General features: G+C 54.3%; 1 protein-coding gene across 10 annotated transcripts in view; it reads right to left on the reverse strand.

Annotated features, from left to right (window-relative positions):
* SOX13 (SRY-box transcription factor 13) overlaps positions 1-18704 on the reverse strand; it is a 43621-nt gene extending 24917 nt beyond the window's left edge. For 3 of the 10 annotated variants that reach the window (XM_079107401.1, XM_079107400.1, XM_079107397.1), the window contains exon 1: positions 4654-5501. In XM_079107401.1, the coding sequence (XP_078963527.1) occupies positions 4654-4766 (113 nt within the window). In that variant the 5' untranslated portion in view covers positions 4767-5501. Of the gene's footprint in view, positions 1-4653; positions 5505-15644; positions 15976-18161 lie in introns of those variants that run through there. The other 7 variants (XM_079107407.1, XM_079107406.1, XM_079107399.1 and 4 more) reach the window with 5 other exon arrangements.
* Between the last annotated feature and the right edge of the window lie 264 nt (positions 18705-18968).

Consider the following 18968-nt stretch of genomic DNA (forward strand, 5'->3'; position numbering starts at 1 on the left):
AGCAGAGTGAGGTTTCCTCCAGGGGCGTCCGCTGCCTGGAGAGGACACAGGACCATGGTCCAGCCTGACACTCTCCTCTGGTAGGTCTGCAAGAGGGGAGCAGGGCGGCCCTCCCAGGGTGCAGGGCATAATCCACTTGAGGTCACAGACACTGGCTTCTGTGGCCCACCCAAAGCATCCTGTCCTTCTCAGTGAATGACAGGCTCCCCAAAGGCCCGCTGGCCCTAAGGTTCATTCGACATTCTCATTTTCTGATTTTCCACTTGGTGCTTCTCTGGTGAACTCTCCCGGTTCCCACTCCACAAGCAGACATCACAGGGTTTCCTGTGTCTAGAGAGCGGCCTGTACTCTGCGGCTTCATTAAGAGTGCAGGCCACACCGATGGCAGCCCACCCCAGGGGGCCCGAGGGATTTCCTAGGGAGGATGGAAAAGCCACCAGCATCTTTGTTCATCTTTGTCCAAGGAGGGAGAGGGATGGGCGACCCTCAGGGCTGGCCCTCCCCAGGCCTTCCCTCTGCCACCACCGTGCTGCTTCCCTTCCCCCACAGCCTGCAGACCTGACCCAAGGGAAGGGGGTCAATGATGGGGTCACTGGAGGCGCCCAGCTCAAAATCAGCTCTGCACTGAGGAAGAATTTAACCCTCTCCCTCCCAGCTCATGACCACCCACCCTAACAGATCTGCCTGTAGGGAGGAAAACTAATTGTAAAGGATCGAGAAGGATCCAGTAATAGTTCTGAGTGTGGTAGAGAGAGCAGAAGGCCAGAGAATGAGCCTCAACTCTGCCGAAAGTCTAAGCCTCCATTTTACCATCTGTAAAACGGAAGTCAACATACATACCACCCGATCACCAGGGGCCTTGGTTATTTTCTAAATGTCACAGCACATGGTACACTAGATGGTTTATAAAGCCTCCCTACGCATGTCAGGGATTTGGACGCCTTTAACACGAAGTGAAGCCTGGGACAAATCACCTAGCCTCCCAGGCCTGTTTTTCCATTTGTACAGGACGTGAATTATTACTTCTTCCACAGACAAAATTATAGGTGGAGGAGATTCCCAGGACTTTGATGCTGTGGAGATTAAAGTGTTACTAAGCCCCTGATTTCCACCTTCGGGTGTAGCCCAGGGCAAGCCCTGCATAAAGCCCCTTAGCAGCAAGATGATGACGGTTCCCGCCATATATTGAGCCATGGAAAGCTTAGCGCTTCACAGGTACCTTCTGCAGTGGCCAAAGCCACTTTACAGATGAGGAAACAAAAGCCAAGGAATGGAAGTGGACTCCCTCCCAAGGTCCACCTGACTCCAAGTCCAAAACCACAGCACAAGGATCTCTGAAGAGGCTACTTCCCACTGCTGCATGTCACAGGGACAGCCAGCAGGCAAGGCCTCTCCCTGCCTCCAGCTGGCCTGTCACCATGGTCACAGGGAGGGCATCCCCCACACACCCTTGCCGCCTTCACTTCCTGCCAGGCTCTTGCAGGCGGCCACCCGAACACTGAGTCCAAAGGTTAGTTAAAAGCTGTTTATTATTATGAATTATTGAAATTCAGAACCCAGTAGTGGGTTTTGTGAATGTGGTGGTTTCCCGCCTCAAGGCGGTCCCAACTCCATGAATTCCATTGGTTTTATAAAAATTGGCTCTCCTCTGCGAGGATAGCCCCCCTTAGTTTAGGATGCACAGAAAAGGCAGTGGTTTTGAGTCAGACTGTCATTTCTGTCACACCTGGCAACACTCTGCTTGTAGCTGGCTCATGAGAGTCACTTCTCCTTTCTGTGCTGCACCCTGGGACCAGCATGGCAGGGTCCACACCCTAGCCCATCTCCATTCGGCAACTCTGCCCTGCTTCAAGGCTCTGGAACACTTGGGACAGCAGCTCTCATCCTGGTTTCTTCTAGGAAAGCAGTCACTCCAATAGCAGAGTATAGTCACAGTCACAAACCACAGCCGCAAACCCCTGGATGAGCCCCCTATGTGCTAGACACGGTTCTAGGCGATTTTTTTTCTTTTGGTACTGGGAATTGAACCCAGGGGTGCTTTACCACTGAACTAGTTCCCCAGTCCTTTTTATTTTATTTATGTACTTTTTTGGTTACAGGAATTGAAGCCAGGGGCACTTAACCACATCCCCAGTCCTTTTTATCTTGAGACAGGGTTTCACTAAGTGCTTAGGGTCTTGCTAAATTGCTGAGGCTGGCCTTGAACTTGCAGTCCTCCTGCCTCAGCCTCCTGAGCTGCTGGGATTACAGGTGTGCACCACTGCACCCAGCTCTAGGGCGTCTTTACATAGCCTTTTTAGGTACTCACACACGGGCACTGCTATTGATGGCATTTGTCAGTAAGGAAGCTGAACCACCAAGAAGCTTAGTAACTTGGCCAGGATCACACAGTGCATCTGCTTGTTGCAACGGAGGGAACATTGGGAAGTTGAGGGAGGGGTCCTAGATGATGGTGTCTGTCCCCAACATGGTCTGGAGAGCCCCTTTTCCCCAGGATCCTACAGAGGCCAAGCTTCTGACACCAGGGAGTCACTGCCTCCCACATCCCATGCCCATTACAGGACAAGCCTCAACGTGGAATGGCCCTGGACTTCATGGAACCTCTTCATCCTCGTGAGGCAGGTATTATTCTTTTTTTTTTTCTTTTTTCTTTTTTTTGTGGTGCTGGGGATCAAACCCAGGGCCTTGTGCTTGCAAGGCAAACACTCTACGGACTGAGCTATCTCCCCAGCCCCAGGTATTATTCTTTACTTACTTCGTAGGAGAAAAAAAATAGGCTTTAAGAAAGTGCTGAGCCAGTCATGGTAGCACACGCCTGCAATCCCAGTGCTTTGGGAGGCTGAGGGAGGAGGATCACAAATGCAAGACTAGCCTCAGCAACTTGGCAAGACCTTGTCTCAAAATAAATAAATAAAAAGGACTGGGGATGTAGCTCAGTGGTAGAGTGCCTCTGAGTTCAATCCCCAGCCCCCCCCCCCAAAAAAAAAAGGCCCTGGTATTTGCCAGAAATCACACACAGCTCAGAAGCAACAGAATCAGGATCTAAACTTCAGTCTGACTTGGCCTCATCCATGTCTCCCCACCCAAGGCCACCTAAAGGTAGGGAAAAGGGCTTTGTTCTCCCCTAGGCAGAGTAGGGACTCCCTGAGGAAAGGCCTGGTCCCCTCCCCCAGGGCTTTTCACACATTGGGCTTGGTAAAGCTCACCAGGTTCTCATTCATTTAAAAATACACTAACCCACTGCCTTTTAAAATGACATCTAGAGATCAATTATGAACAATGCAAGTTTGCCCATTCATCAGGAAATGACAAGCTGGATTTCCCAGGAAAAGTGTCCACATTCACTGAGCCCCAGTGGGACCAAAGCTGTGGGCAGCATGGGTCAGGGCAGACAGGAAAAAGCAGCAAGTCTCTCAGGGCCACAGGCCTCAGCCCCACACCCTGTATCCCCCTAGCCCCGGCAGGGAAGGGGAGTCTGTCTCAGTTACCAGGCAGTTCAGCAAGACTCGAAGGCAATAAAATGCCTTTGAATGGAAAAGAACAGAGTACTGATGGAATTTTTCATGGACAATGAGAGATGCTTCAGCCTGAATGAATGAGCCACCCATTCTGAAAGTTCTCTGGTTCCCCATTGTCAACAAAGTCCCAGCTCTGTGGCCTGTGTCCAAGGTTCCCGCTAGGCTGGGTGGTCTCCGCCTAACTGTAGTATAAACTAATGGGATGCCTGCCCATCCCAGCAGGGCTCTCTCAGCCTGGATCTCAGCCACTGTTGTTCCTTACAACACCTGGCCCAAGGTGTCCTACAAACACGGTCATCTTAGCAGAACACAGGGGTTGCTGATGGAATCCTGAGTCCTGTTCAATACACTCTCATGAGTTGAATCTCAGCATCCATCCCTTCATGAAATCCTGGCTAGCCTTGAGCTAGCTGAGGAGGATGCCAACCCAGAGAACAGAGGGCAAGTAACCAACCCACCAACCCACCAACCCGACTCAGGGTGATGTGGCCATGGGGGGACACACTCTTACCGCCTAACACCCCTCTTCCAGACCACCCAACACACATTCTCTGCAGTGGCCTTCCCAGAGTCCCACCAGAGCTTCTTATTCATATCGTGAACCTGCCCATCGACAACCATCCAATGGAGCCAAGCTTGGAGATTGGCTGGAATTCAAGAAACCACCATCTGGGTGGCTCACTCGAAAAGCAGTCTCTGGCCGGTCATGGTGGCACCCGCTTGTAATCCCAGCAACTCAGGAAGCTGAGACAGGAGAATCTCAAGTTCAAGGCCTCAGTCTCAGCAACTTAGCAAGGTCCTAAGCAACTTAGTGAGATCATGTCTCAAAATAAATTTTATTTTAAAAAGGGTTGAGGATATGGCTCAGTGGTAAAGCACCCCAGGCTCAAGCCCCAGGACCAAAAAATGAAATATAAATAAATAATGAATATAAACAGCCTCTGCTCCCTCCAGAGGCCCAGGGGATCAGGCACCACCATCTGTGACCCTGGAAGGCTCCCTCCATTAGCGTGGCCTACCATGGTGTTCCCCTATGGGGGATGCTCTCGAAGAGTGATGTAGCTACTCGTAGTCAAAGACAAACAGCTAGGAGACGGATGAGGGGGAAACAAGAGGACGAAGGAGGCTGACTTACGTGAGAGATGGATGGAGGTAGGGGACTTGCCTCCAGGAACGGAGACCAGCCATGAGCCTTGGGTAGCATGGAGGCCAGCTCGAAGGAAGGGGTGCTGGCCCTGCCCTCTCCATTCTCTTCCGGGACCCCCACACGACAACCTGCGCACACAGCCCAGGCGCCCGCAGAGCTCTATCTACCGCCCCAATCTTGCAGCCACCACGTGAAATTCCACCAGCTCAGCACATTTGCAAGAAGGGGGTTGTTCTGCCTGTGCACCGTCCTCTCCACAGGGGTGGCCATCTTGCCTGCTCCCTCTCTTCCTGGATCCTAACACACCAGCTCTCCTGTTCCTTGAAGGGTCTTCCCTGCTGCTTGAGAAGCTCTGTGACTCTGTTCTGAGAGTCACTGCTCTGAACCTGTTTCACAGAGAAATGAGAAACCCTAGGCCAGGGTTTGGGGGCATGAGTGTGGGAGGAGAGCCTGCTCCCCTGCGCTCCTGGCTGCCTCCCAGGCCATGCAGAAGGCGCCTCCTCACACAGGGCTGGGCTCACACTGGCCCCGTATTAAACTGTCCCCTTGCACAGGCCAAGACACCATATCGTCAATCATAAAACTGTTGATCCATTTCTCCTTCCTGTCCAACCTCTTGCCATGTCCCCCAAGCGTCTTCCCCCAGCACTGGAGAACAGAATGTGCTTGGCTGGAGACCCGGATGTAATAAATTGCTAATAACAGACTCTCGATCTGGAAAACAAAATAATCGGCCTCTTCCTTTCTGTTCCTCTCATCCTCAACACAAGATCCTACAAGCTGGGGAGAGAAAGAAAGGCCTCTTCAGGCCACTGTCACTGAAGGGAAGTCAACTCCTCCCACCCTAGGACCCCCCCAGGCCCACTCCCCTGCCCAAACCCCCTTTCACAGGTACACGCCTGGCCCAGCCTGTCTGGTATGCCTTTGTGCCCCCACCTTCTATCTCTAATTTTGCTTCATCCTCACATTTATTGAGCACCTACTGAGTGCCAAGCACGTGGACACCTGTTCCCTAATGCAGGCTGCTGGGGTGAGGAAGGGAGGCCCGTGCTCCTGCTCAGGAACAGCAGTGGAGGGCCAGCCTTTCGTGCTAACCCCAGGGAGGCTAGATCCCACAGAAGACGGGGACAACCCCAAGATGACTCCCTGTTCCCAGTGCCCTGCCCTCCCTATAAGAGAGGTCACAAGGGGAAGACAGGACAGGGGTGAAAAGGCACACAGATGGAAGCAGCCATCTTTGGAAAGAACAACAGGAAAAAACAAATCTGAATGTGCCCAGGGACAGATTAAAATTGTGTTTGGTGTGTTGGCTATACGCAAATTGCATGTAAATAGGGACCAGGTCTCTGGAAAAATCCCCTCTCTCTGACTTGTGCAGTTTCCAGGGTACCTGTGAGGCCATCTGACCACCTGGCCAGGTGAACCTAGAATAGTGTCCCCAGTGCTGACTCCCAGTGTTCCCCTTCACACAAACCCCTCTCCTTGACCTCAGTTCACCTCATGGCCACCTGAGAAAAGGCCACAGGGTGGAATGGGAAGTGGGACTCTGTCTACACCAGGTACAGCCACAGGGGCAAGTAAGAGAGGCAAGGAGAATGGAGGCCTCTGCCAGGTACAACATCCTTCTGGATCTTGTCTCGGGCTGGGCTCCCTGTGGCTGTCAGGCGATCCAAGGGACTCCAGACATTCCCGACGCTCCGGGCCCTTCCCATCATCAGTTTTTCAAAACCAATGGCAAGACGCCAGGGCAGGAGGCCAGGAGACAGCAAGATGTCGGAGCAGGTTGTCAGTTTTTTGCGCAGGGTCAGACACACCATATGGGCCAGCCTCGTCCCTGCAGATGCACAGCCAAGGGGGCACTAGGGAAACCCTGCCACCTAAGCAAAGCCACCTCTCTGAACAGCGACTTTCTCGTATGCACAATGTGGGGTACAGAGGCTGGCCACCCCTCCTAACTCGGAACGTTTGCTGGTTTCCCCTGAGTAAGACTCACAGGAGCACACCGTGAGGGCAGGGCACAGCATAGGGACAGGAAGGTGGCAGAGTGTCCAGCTCCACATCTGGACTTTGAGACTGCCAGGGAGGATGATGACAGCCAGCCCAGCAGTCTCCTTTTCTCTCAGAAGGGGTCAAAATGTCCTTCTCAAGTTGCAAAGGGGTGAAGTTAAATTCCAGGAGGTTAAGTCATGGGCCTGAGGGCACAGGGAAGGGGCATGCATCACACGTGTCACAGCAGAAGCTACACTGGGACCTCAGTGTCCCCGGGGGCTCTCAAACACCAGTCAGTCATGGGGGAGAGGCCAGAGGGCTCTGGGGGCTTCTCCCCACAAGGAAAAGCAGGACAGGTGCCCTGCTGCCTGAGCAGCACCCAGGCACCACAAAGAGGGTCCTGCACCCAGTGCTGCTCCACCTCAGGGTCGGGCTCCCTCTGCTTCATCCAGCCGGGCCTGGCTGGGACCCTGGAAGGCAAGCACCAACCCCCTGGGCCTCCACCTGACCTATCTACCCAAGTGAAGGGCAGCCCGGCCTATCACCACTAGAAAACCATGGGAAGAAGGACACAGGCCGCGACCCCTTGTTATAGAGATAGAGACTGAGGCCCAGAGAGGTTCGCCACACGCACCCCATCTCGTGCTCCTTTCCTCTCGTCCTCAGGGAGGAGAGATGATCGCTCCCGTTTTTTGGATAAGGAAAGTGAAGCTCAAAGAAAGCAGATAAACAGCCAGTATCAAGACTCAAAATCCAGAAGTTTTGTATCTAGAGCTTTCTAATACCCCATGATGTTTTCACTACACCATCCTGACTCTCTATGAACTGAAGAATATTCTAGAAGGAGTGGGGATGACCTGGGCATAATGCGGTGGGGTATGAAGGAGAGAGAAAGATGCTGAGGGGCAGCCTCACTGGCATCTCCCACACTGTACAGGTTCCTCACAGCCCAGGCCACCTCAACTGTCACCTGCACAAAATTGCACGTCAGGCACAGACATGCACTTTCGCACCTCGGGGCTCTGGCTTCCTGGGTGCCCTTGCCCAGAAGGCCCTTCCCACGTTCCTGAAGCGCAAACTCCTCCACCTCACTCAAAACCCAGCCCCAATGTCCCCCCTCCTTCACATCCCCTTCCGTAACAATCCTAGAAGGGTGGATCATTCATTCCTCAGGGAATTCTAGAGACCTTGGGCACCACTGGCCTTGAGTACTTGACTGGACTGCACTTATTTGTTCCCTTGTCTGCCTCTCAGGCTCTGGCTAGATTTAAACCCCTAATACTCTCTCAGGGACAGGAACAGTACAGGCATCTCAGATACAGCCCTTATTATATGCCACACTTGCTTTACATCTCCACAGATCCCAGCATTACCACAGCTCCATGAGCATGAGGCAGGTACTCCTGTTATCACCTCCATTTTAGAGTTGAGGAAACAGACTCTGAGAAGTTAAGTAACCATACCCAAGACCACACAGGCAGCCTGGCTCCAGAAGTCGCCTGTCTGCCGCTACGCATCATTCTCCATTGCCTCCCAGTCCCTAGCGCAGGGCCTGGCACGGGTAAAGGTCTGTTTATAAAGAGGTCAAGAGGAAGATGTTGCCAAGTCCCAGGCCCAAATCCCACATGGAACCCCCGCTTCTATCACTCCCCACAGCGAGTTTTCCTTCTCAAAAGCTCCAGGTGCTCTTCCCATCTCCTCGATGCCTCAGCAAGGCAACGTGATCTGGTTCTCTTCCCGGTGGGGAAACTGAGACTCGTGGAGGCCTCGGGCCAGCAGATTTGTTCAGAGGTAGGCCTCTTGTCTCCGCACCTCTGCCTCAAGCAAGAACAAACAAACACCAAGAGGCAGGGGATCTGCACCACAGCACCCTGGCTGACCTGGTCACTGGGCTGGGGCGGAGCCTGAGGGGAGGGAGGAGAGGGGGCTGTTCCCTGGGCCACGCAGGGGAGGAGGAGACAAGAGGCCCTTTGTGTCTGTGAGCTCCTGGGACACCTGTTCTCCCCTCCTGCCTGCCCGTGGCCTCGCTTCCCAGCGAGCCTGTGTGCGGCCTTGTTTATCCTACAGCCCTGGCAGCCAGGCCGCCTGCACCCAGCGTGGGGCTCTGCAGCCCCTGCCAGCACCTGCCCGGCCCTGGCAGCCCCGGAGGCTGCTGGCCAAGCACAATCACCCTGCTGTTGACACAGTTGTTGATTTTCAGGAGGGTAGGGAGAGACGGGAGGAGAGGAGAGAAGCAGCGAAGGCATTTCACGCCTGTCTGGCTAATTTGCAGTTGGCCCTGTGAGTGTGTGCATGTGCACACGCACACACACCTTGGAGATGCGCAGGTTCCAATGCCCGGGTAGCCCAAGCCCCACTGGAACCACAGGCAGCCGCACCCCAGCACCCCACAGGGGAGCGCACACCAAAACTCAGGTTCTGGGGCCAGCCACCCAGCTCCTAGACAAACAAGGCCTCTGCGTGCCAGGGGCTCTGGCTACCTGTCTTTAAATGCCCACCATTCACTCTGTCCCCCAGTCAAGATGTGCCCAGGACCTTGGTAAGGGACAGGACCATTCAATATGCCCCGGGAGACCCCGATGGGGCCCATGGGAGGAAGATGCAGGGGGATCTGCCCTTATACCCTTCTCTTGCCAAGCTATCTCCTAGGCTAACAGGGAGTCTTCCCTAACTGCCCAAATCTGGATTGAGTGGCCTCCTGGATGCTCCTGAAGCACCCTGCACCTCCCTGCCTCACATGTCAGCCATTATTGTATTGGTCACTCACTTCTCTTTACCTTTCTCAAAGCTGGGAAAGGCCTGTGCAGGTCTCGTGGTCTTCTGGTCCCCGCTTGGTGGGCACAGGCCCCAGGCCAGCACTCCTGCATATCTGCTGAGTGGACAGAAGAAGGAAGGGAGCAGCCCCTGCAGGGGGCCCCCCTGCCTCCCCATCCCCTAGGTTCCCATTGTAAAACCACCTTTTCAATTAATAAGGCCCTGCAGGTAGCAGGTAGGTAGCTGGTTAGCAATACTGGTTAAAAGGCTCTGGAACTGCCTGTTAATTACCACCAGGCCATGCACCTAGACTGGTCAAATCTGACTGGCTGGTTTTCTCCTTAGAGATCAAACAGCAGGGATCCCCTGCAGGCCAAGGGACAAGGAGTTTTGATGGTGGGAGAGGAAGGGAGGGATACAAAGGCCCCCTGGGTTGAGGGGCAGCAAAAGGATCTGGGGAGGGCTGTCAGCTGATGCAGGAGCCTCCCTCTTGAGCTCGTAACCCAGTCCAGGTGGCTCACACTTCTACTTGTGGTCAATGAGACAGACAACCCTGACTCAACAGAGAGCGACCATCCAGCTCCACAGACCCTCTCTCACCTGCCAAACACACTCAGACAAGCCCCCAATTTTGATCCCCTGAGCCCCACATCAATCAGTGCCCAGAAAAAGGTAGCACAGCCAAAATCACCCCCCAATGGAGGCGCCATCTTGAGGAATCTGTATCTAAAGTCCAGCAAACCTGGTAGAAGAGAAGGGGAACTGACATTATGAAAACCGTGGTGGATCCCTGGAGCTTCCTCTGAGCCAGTCCCAACACGGCCATCATGCCCAGTTGTACAGGCAGAGACTGTACACTGCACAACCCGAAGAGCCCCATCACTCGTGACAACAATTCTCTAGCAGATGGCAGTCAAGTTTATCCCTTGCCTCCCTCAGAAACCAGAGAGAAAGTCCTCCTGCCACCTACCTGTACCCAAGGCAAGGTTTGACCCGGGGCCCCTTCCTGTTCTCTGACCCTGTTTCCTGATCGACTCCCTGGGAGTTCACTGGCCAGGGCACCTGTTAGTGGAGGCCGAGAGCCCTCCACTCCAACTGAGAAGAGTGGCCTCCCCCCTGCCAGGGAATCCCCCTTGGCCCCCTGCCTGGCTCTTTTTCACCTCTCCTCTCTCCCTCCAGACCCTCACCCCGGCCTGGGTGAGGCAGTGAGTCATGATGAGGTACCAAGACCCTGCCAAAGGCAAAGGGAGGGGAGGAGGGTGAGTAGGGGATTGAAATCCCAATCTGCTTGGGGCCCCCGGAGCTCTGGAGGACTGAAGCCCAGGAAGTGGGGAGAGCGGGACCCCTTCTGCCTCTCCTCTACTAGGGTCTCTGTTCTGGGGTTTCCTTTTCCTCCCAGTCATTTCTCGTTCCTTCCTGACATGTTCTAAGGTCTCCCAGGACCCCTCGGAGGACCTGCTGCCAGGCTCCCCAGGGGCCCGGTGGACCCGAGGAGGACCTCCAGAGCACAGGCCCCACTTGCCCGTGAACACACACAGCCCTGCCAGCCAGAGAAGTGGCTCCGTCCTGCTTTCAACACCAGCGATCCACATGCCCCTCACTGCACCTGTGCTGAGAGCCCTGGCCCACCTGCTCCCAGGCGCCCTCCCCACTGACCTTTTCCCTTCCCTCCAACCCTACCCACCCTTCAGGGACCAGGCTCAGAACCAAAGCCTCAACAGGGCCGAGACGGGCAGTGGCTGTCCAGGCAGAGTGCAGAGAGCTTCACACCCCAGAGATAACCGGCCCCTGCCCTGCAGAGGGCTGTGTCCTGCCTGTTAGGCCAAGAGAGCTCATTCTTTTGAGTCCTTATGAGGCAGCTCCAGCCAAGACTTTGCCTCTCCCATGTACCAGGGCCTAGGCTGGAGGCCTCAGGAGCCCCACGTCCCCTAACCAGGAATTCCAGGGGACCCGTGCCTGTCTTCTTGTACCCCTCCTACCTGGGACCCTCTTCTGCTGCCTAGTATTGATTAAACCCTGATTCCTCTTGGTCTTTCATGGAAACACAGATTTCTGTTTCACTGGCTATTTTGGATATATTTTAAATCCTTTTCATTTTGATAACAAAAGTCACACACACGGATGTGTTTGTTTCTAGCAACTATAGAAATAAGAAAATTAATATAAGCCACAAGTTTTAAAAAGAAGTCAACAAAGTTGGTCCTGGGTGGGCCACAGTGGCTACTGGATCCAGGCTGCTCTGCCTGCAGTGTCCCTGGCCTCAACTCCCCACCTGCCCTAGCCAGGAATTACAAGGAAATCCCCTGCACTGGCTGCTCCTGCAAATGGCCAGGCCTGGACCCCGCCGGCACCCACCTCTGCCCCAGCTTGGCATGGGACCTGGGTGGCATTCCTGGCCACCCCTTCAAAGGGGGATGGGAAGGGGCGGGAGCAAGCCCACTGGAACTCGTTCCCACCCCATCCTGTTCCACAGGCTCACTGCACATTCCATTCTGAGTCAAGCAGGAGGCGGGGACTGGGGGAGGTAAGGCAGAGGGAGGAGACAGTCTGGCCTCCTCTGGGGCGGATCCCCCAGGGAGCTCCAGGCCTGGCAGGGATTACAGACCAAAGCAACAGGGGGAAGGGCGCCAGGAGAGCCGCTGCCCAGAGGTGGCCCCTTCCCCTTTCTCCTCTCGAGCCAAAGCACTGAAATCCTACCTTGGACCTGTCCCCAGAAGACACGGGGGCACAACATGGGGGGTAACACTAATACCCTTCCCCCCAACCCCATGGACAGCTTATGGGGCTTCGTGCCAAGGCCATTTAAATGCTAAGGCCATTGCTGCGGGGAGCATGGGGTGGGGGAGGAGTCTGAATGCTGTTCCTATCAAGGGAACTGAATTCCAGGTTTGATGGCTTCCCTGTGTCAGGCTTTCCAGAGACCAAAAGGGCCTGGGTAGTTGAATGCTCTTTAGGAAAGAAGGTAGCAGCTGATGGGGATAGTGTCCCTACTTCTTTCTTCCTCTCCCTTCTGTCCCATACACGCCCCTCCCCAAGGCTGGAATCCTCACATTTGAGGACAAATCTCAGCTCCTTTGGGACATCCCACGTGCACACTTGGAGCTCAGAGATGCCAGGCCCACACAGCACATCCAGAGCCCTGCCAAGTCCTGGACCAGAACCAAGAATATACCTGGAATCTGGGAGGTTCTATGCCATGACCCATGAGGAATGGATGGACCCCTTTTTCTAGGGGACTAGGAAGGCTTTGGAGCTCTGGTCTCTTTGGGCCAGGTCCCTGGGTATGAACAGGCACCCTCAGGAGGAACTGCCACATCTGGGCTGCTCAGGAAAGCATATGCATTTTAAAATTTTATTTGTTTATTTATTTATTTATTTATTTATTTATTTATTTTAAAACTGAGGATTGGACCCAGGGGTGCTCTACTACTGAGCTACATCCCCAGTCCTTTTTATTCTTTATTTTGAGACAGGGTCTCACTAAGTTACTTAAGGCCTCACTAAATTGCTGAGGCTGGCCTTGAACTTGCAATCCTGCCTCAGCCTCCCGGTTGCTGGAATTACAGGATTCCAGGTGTGAAGCCCCACCCTGGCCCAAGTATAAGCATTTTAAAGGAAACATAGTGACCCCATCAGAGAAACTGGGAGAGGTTGGAGCAGCCTTGCTGAGCTGGCCTGTAGTAAATCTCCTAACCAAGACTTCCCAAGGCTAAAGAAGAGAAAGTCAAGACAGAGTGTCACCAGGCCAGAACCAGCATCCACTGCAGGCCCTCCAGCATGGGGTAGGGAGATAACGGGAGATGCAGAAGCCATCCTCCATGAATTCTGGTTCCCCATCTGGTAACAAGCATTTGACAGCCACCCTGGCTAATGTATCTGGGTTCTGGAAAGGGACTAGCCAAGGGTGAGGGCTGCTGCGAGTTCAGGCAGGAGCAGCCCTCTTAAGCAAACAGTGAGCACAAAAATAACTCCCATTCAAAGCACGATTTACTGTGCAGGCTGGCCTTCCCAGCACAGAGCTCTTTTCAAATACAGCTTCACCCCTGAATGTGCTGGGGGAGGGGGCACCCTAGTCCAGCTGCCTCTGAATCCACTTTTTCCGGTGGTGTCAGCTTCCTGGAGGCTTACCCAGGGAACTGCCCAATGAAAGGCCATCTTGAGGCACCCCCAGAGGAGAATACCTTAGTAGACAGGCATAGCCACCCCTCCAGGGGAAGAACACCTAGGTCCCTTGAAGGAAGAAGCCAGCTCAGCAGCAGCCTTTATCATCCACGGCGCACAGCTGCCACGAGCTTTTCAAGAGCTCTAAGAGGAGGTATTCTCAACTGCTGTTGTCCCATCTCACAGATGGAAAAATAAGCCTGGAAGTGATAAATGACAAATGTCTCTCCTGGCTGTAAGTCCTTCTCACTGTATACACATTTCTCTGAATCTGTTAATTATCAAAGTAGCAAAATGTCCAGGTTGGGACTCTTCCCATCATGAGGAATGATGGGGATATGATGGCAGATGGAACCCAAGGTTGGGAATCACTCGTCACCCTTACTGATCCCAACACTCCTCATCACAAAGTCAGAGTTCAGGTGGGAAGCCCTCTGTAGGCAAGGGCGTAACACATTTACCAAAACTGTCAGCAAGACCTGTGGGCTCTACTCAGGTGGACCTGGGTCTCCCATTGGTCTACCTTAATCCAAAGAACCCTCCCCGTCTCAGTTCTCAAGCAGCCTGTCTACCCGCCACCAATTCCATTCTCACTCCCCTTCAGGCCAAAGCCATCTCTCCTTTTCACTTTTTTTTTTTTTTTCACTTATAAAAGTAATTTATGATCGTTGTAGAAGACTGGAAAAACCAACAGAAGATTAAAAGAGGAAATAAAAATTATCCATGTCCAATGTCCCAAGTTAACCTCTATATACATCTGATGCATGTGTCCGGTCTTCTGTTTGTATGCATGATGGACATGGGTATACAGATCATTATATCTTTACAAAATTGATACTTACACAGCTTGTATCCTGTTTTTTTCCCCCCTCTTCTTTTTATATGCACTTTTTACTATCACTTTCCAGGTGATAAGTTGTTCTTTGTTAACTATACTTTTTGGTTTTTTGGTAAAGTTTATACATGCATATGGTATAAATTCAGAAAGGACAAAAGGAAAAACAAAATCTTTCTTCCCTTAACCACCACTTCTCTCCCCTGGGGCAATTATGATTACTGCCTCTTGTGTTCCGAATAATCTTTAAAAATCATAAATCAAGACTTTCACCCTCCTGCTTTCTAATAGCTTCCCATTGCTCTGGCAATAAAAGACAGGCTTCTAACCATCCTACCAGGTGAGAAGGGACCAGGTCTAGCTCTGATCCACAGCCACATAGCTGTTTGCTCTTCTGACTGCAGGGGGTTTTCCTTTGGAATCCCCTTCTTCCTGTCTTTGTGCAGCTGGCTCCTCCTAAATCTTCGGGCCTGTGTGGGGCTGTCCTCTCCCCAGGGAGGACAATCCAGAGTCACCTGCCACCTGCCTCCACCCTCTGTCCCATCTTTCATATCACATACCATGAACCACTACTATCTTGGTCCCCCCAGCCCCCTTTAGAAAGAAGTCTCTCTGGCAGGGCTTGGTGGCACATACCTATAATCTCAGTGACTCTAGAGGCTGAGGCAGGAGGATATTAAGTTCAAGGCCAGCCTCAGCAAGACTTAGCAAGAGTCCTCACAAAATAGAAAAAAAAAAAAAAAAAATGAGCTGAGAATGTAGCCCCATTTTAAAGCACCCTGGGTTCAATCCCCAGTACTAAACACCCCCCCCCCCCCAAAAAAAAGAAAGACTCTCTGAAGGCAGGCATGCTACCTGTCTTGCTCACCCGTTACCCACTGCCTGGCATAAGGGCTGGTACTTGACTGTCACATTCCTTTAGCAAGTTTCTGTTAAAGAATGAAACAGAGTGTCTTCAATGTGGGTCTCATCCAAGAAAGCTACCACCTGCAGGGTCTCCAAGCACCAAGAATTGATTCTCTGGCCATCCTCCCCCATGCCTGGGGCAGGATAATAGGGTAAGAGAAAGCAAGACAGGGGCCTGTCCCAGGCAGCCTGTCGCCCTCCCTCTGGATCTCCCACCCCTTATTTGTGCTTGCAGTAGTCACAATCTGACAAGGAGCTTATGCCTAACCCAAACCCAGAAAATCCTCCAACTACTAGTGGAAAGGTAGAGGTGGCTCGTTTGTCCCTCACTAACCTAAAACCCATTCCCAGTGTGCCCTGGCAGCTGGGCCATTCCAGGCTCCCAAGTGAGTCCCAGCAGCAGGAAATGCAGACACCACCCAGGGAGAGCACGGCTCCTCCAGGGACAGCCAGGTCCGTCCCACCTGACTCTTCCCCTGGGCTCCTGACACCTGGGCTCCTCTCTCTGGAAATTCACACAGCCCCAGAGACACAAATGCACATCCAATCCTGAGCCAGCAGCCCTGGCCAAGAATGCCCAGGGGACGCCCTTTTGGAGAGGCTTCCTTCCTGGGGCCCAGTTTCCGTGGAAAGAATACTGTGGCAGGACCCTGTCTGATTTTTAAAAATCAGTACAGATGAAATGCTGTTCACAAAAATTGTGAAGTAAGGGAGGAAAAACGAAAGAAAAAAAAAAAAAAAAAAAAAAAACTCAAGAAAATGGAACTAGATGAGGAGTAGGAACCATAAGTTTGGCCTGAAGAGCCAGAATCAGAAATGGGGAACAGGAGTTCAGTGAACAACTATTAAATTGATTAAGTGGGCGCAATGCCAGAATGCTCTTCTGGGCTGTGCGCAGGTTCACTTAATGATGGCACAGGTTGGGGTACAGCTCAGTGGTAAAGCATTGCCTAACAAGCACCAGGCCTTGGGTCCCATTCCTAGCACCACCAAAAAAAAAAAAAAGAAAGAAATTCATAATAATAATGTAGTAAAAGTCAATCTTTGCATTGCTGGAAATGGAACCCAGGACCTCTGGCATGCTAGGCAAGTGCCCTCCCACTGAGCTAACATTTACCAGGTATTAGGCGCTTAGCTTTTTCATTCTCAAGAGCACACAAAGAGGTAGGTACTGTTCAGATCAGCCCCATTTTAAAGATGAGGGAACTAAGGCATAGGGGTTGGGCAAACTGCCCAAAGTCATACTACTGGTGGTAGCATTGGGTCTAACTCCAGCTGCCTGGAGCTTAATCACAAGGCTACACTTGGTTCTCGGTGGTCCAAGGAAGTGGGCCCCTACCGTCGTGGAGTTCATGTCCTCCACACCGGTGCCCTTCAAAGGATCACTATATGCCAGATTCAAAGCTGGGAGCGCAATTCTGCCTGTTTTCATAAGAGAGAGTCCAGAAAAGTTAAGGAACTCGCTGCGCCCCGATGGGGAACTAGGACTCAACTGTGCTGAATCCCAGCATCTGGCTAGGCACTTCCTAAGCGAGCACAGTGGAAACTGGGTCTGTGGAAACCCCGCCCAGAGCAGCAGCAGCATCTTCTCTGGCTGTCTTTGGCCAGACCCCTTCACCAGCGCCAGCGCCAAGGAGCTCGGCCCGGAAATTCCCACAGAGTTAAAGCAAACTTCCCAGGAAAACTCCCCGGCTTCCTCCAAGCCCCTGTCACGGAGGCGGCTGCCAAGAGCGCCAGAGGAGTCCTTGCAGCTGCCGTGGGCCCTTCAGGGCGGGAGCCGCAGCTCCAGCGTTCGGGGTCCTCCCGGAAAGGTCCAAGGCTGAAGTTCAAAATTCACTTCCCGCCCAGGCCGGACTCGCGGCCCCGCCCGAGACTCTCCGGCAAACCCGGCTCATCGAACCTCCGCAGCCCCGGTTAAGTAATGGGGCACCGCCGGCCGGAACACCCAGGCGGACAGCGGGGCGATCCCACGGACTATCCCAGCGCATCTGGGAACTCGAAACAACACGAGCAAGCGCGCGCACACACGCGCGTGCACACCACACACACACACACACACACACACACACACACACACACACACAAACACACGTGTGAGTGTGTGTTTACGTACAGAACGCGCGGGGTGGGAAAACAATGGCGAGCCGCTGGGACTGAGCGACCACCGCCTCCGCATCTCCTTATCCCTAGGCACAATTTGCTTCTGCGGTGAAATGAGGGTGAAAGGACCCCCTCCAACATCCTGGGTGGGAGGTCGGGGTGGGAAGAAGAGGCTGGGATGGGGTGGGGGTGGAACGCGAGCAGCGCGAGCAGAAAACAAACAGGAGGCGGCGCCCGGCTGGTCCTCTCAGGAACGAACCTGGAACGGTGGGCAGGGGTGCGCGGCTGCCCGCACCCCGGCACCTCACACATTCAGGCCGGGGAGCTCTGCGCCTTGTCGCTGGCCCTCAAGCCCCACGCGGGGCGCGCACACATCGCCTCGGCTTCCCGCTGGGAAATCCTTAAACTGGGCGCATAGTCGGGCTGGCGAAAAAGACCAATCGCCCGGCGGCTCGGCTAGTAGCCGGCGTGGGGCTGGGGGCGCGGGGGAGGACCGGGGCTCGGCTCGCGTGGTGCTCACACATACACATAGCCGCCCACGGCCATTTCAGGCTGCCACCCCTCTCCTCAAGGACCGGGCTCTGCTGGCGTTGTTCGGGGTCCGTGAGGGTCCGGTTCTCCTCGAAAAACTTTGCAAAGGATGGAAACTCAGAGGGAAGAGGATCGGCGTGTGCCCAGAAACGAGGGGGCGCGAGTGTCAAACTTCGCAGGGCTGGGGAGAGGGGCACCAAGGCGCGCGGGGCGCACTTACTACTCAGCCAGGCGCTGGGCTCGGGGCTCGGGGCTCCGCGCTCCTGCTCCTCCTCCGTGCGATCCTCGCGGCTGGTAGCCTGGGCTTCCCGCTCACATGCCCCGGCGACGCGGCGGGCGGGCCGAGCTGGGGCGGCGGGGCTGGGAGGCGGCACGCCCCCCGCCGGCCGCGGAGGAGTCGCTCTGGACCCGCGGCCACCCGGGGTCCGCGCCCCACGAGGGGCCACCGTCCCGGGAGGCGAAGTCGGTTCCGGCCGGGCGGCGCCCTTCGCCAAGCCAGGCCGCTCTCTGCACTCTGCCCTCTGCCCTCGGCTTGCGGCCGTCTCGCTGTCTTCCGCGGTCCTGCTCCCGGACTCGCCCGGACGCGCGCCGGCCGGCCCTCCCGCCCTGCGGGTTCTGCGGCTCCGCGCCTCGGTTAGCCCCCGAGGTTAGCCCCGGCCTCAGACCCCGGCTGATCGCTCCTGGGCCGGGGTTCCAGGACCCGCGCTCACAGTTCAGTTCCTAGCCCGGACTGGAGCAGGGCGCTCGCTGCTCGCAGCTGCGAGGCGACTCGACAGCCTCGGAGGAGAAAGAGGGAGGGAGACCGTGAGCCGGCAGGGGGAGGAGGGGGAGGGAGGGAGGGTGGGGAGATGTAGAAGGAGGGAGGGACAGAGAATTTCCTCCTCCTCCCTGCAGCCGGGTCCATCCAGGCATCAACAGCTGGAAACCTCTGTTGGGAAGAGGACTAAGGTTCTCCGCCGCGGGGTGGGTGGAGATGAAGTGAAAGGGTGGAGAGAGTAGAAAAAAGAAAGTGGATCCTGTCCACTCC

Source organism: Sciurus vulgaris (assembly GCF_902686455.1).
Source record: "Sciurus vulgaris genome assembly, chromosome: 12".
NCBI lineage: Eukaryota > Metazoa > Chordata > Mammalia > Rodentia > Sciuridae > Sciurus > Sciurus vulgaris.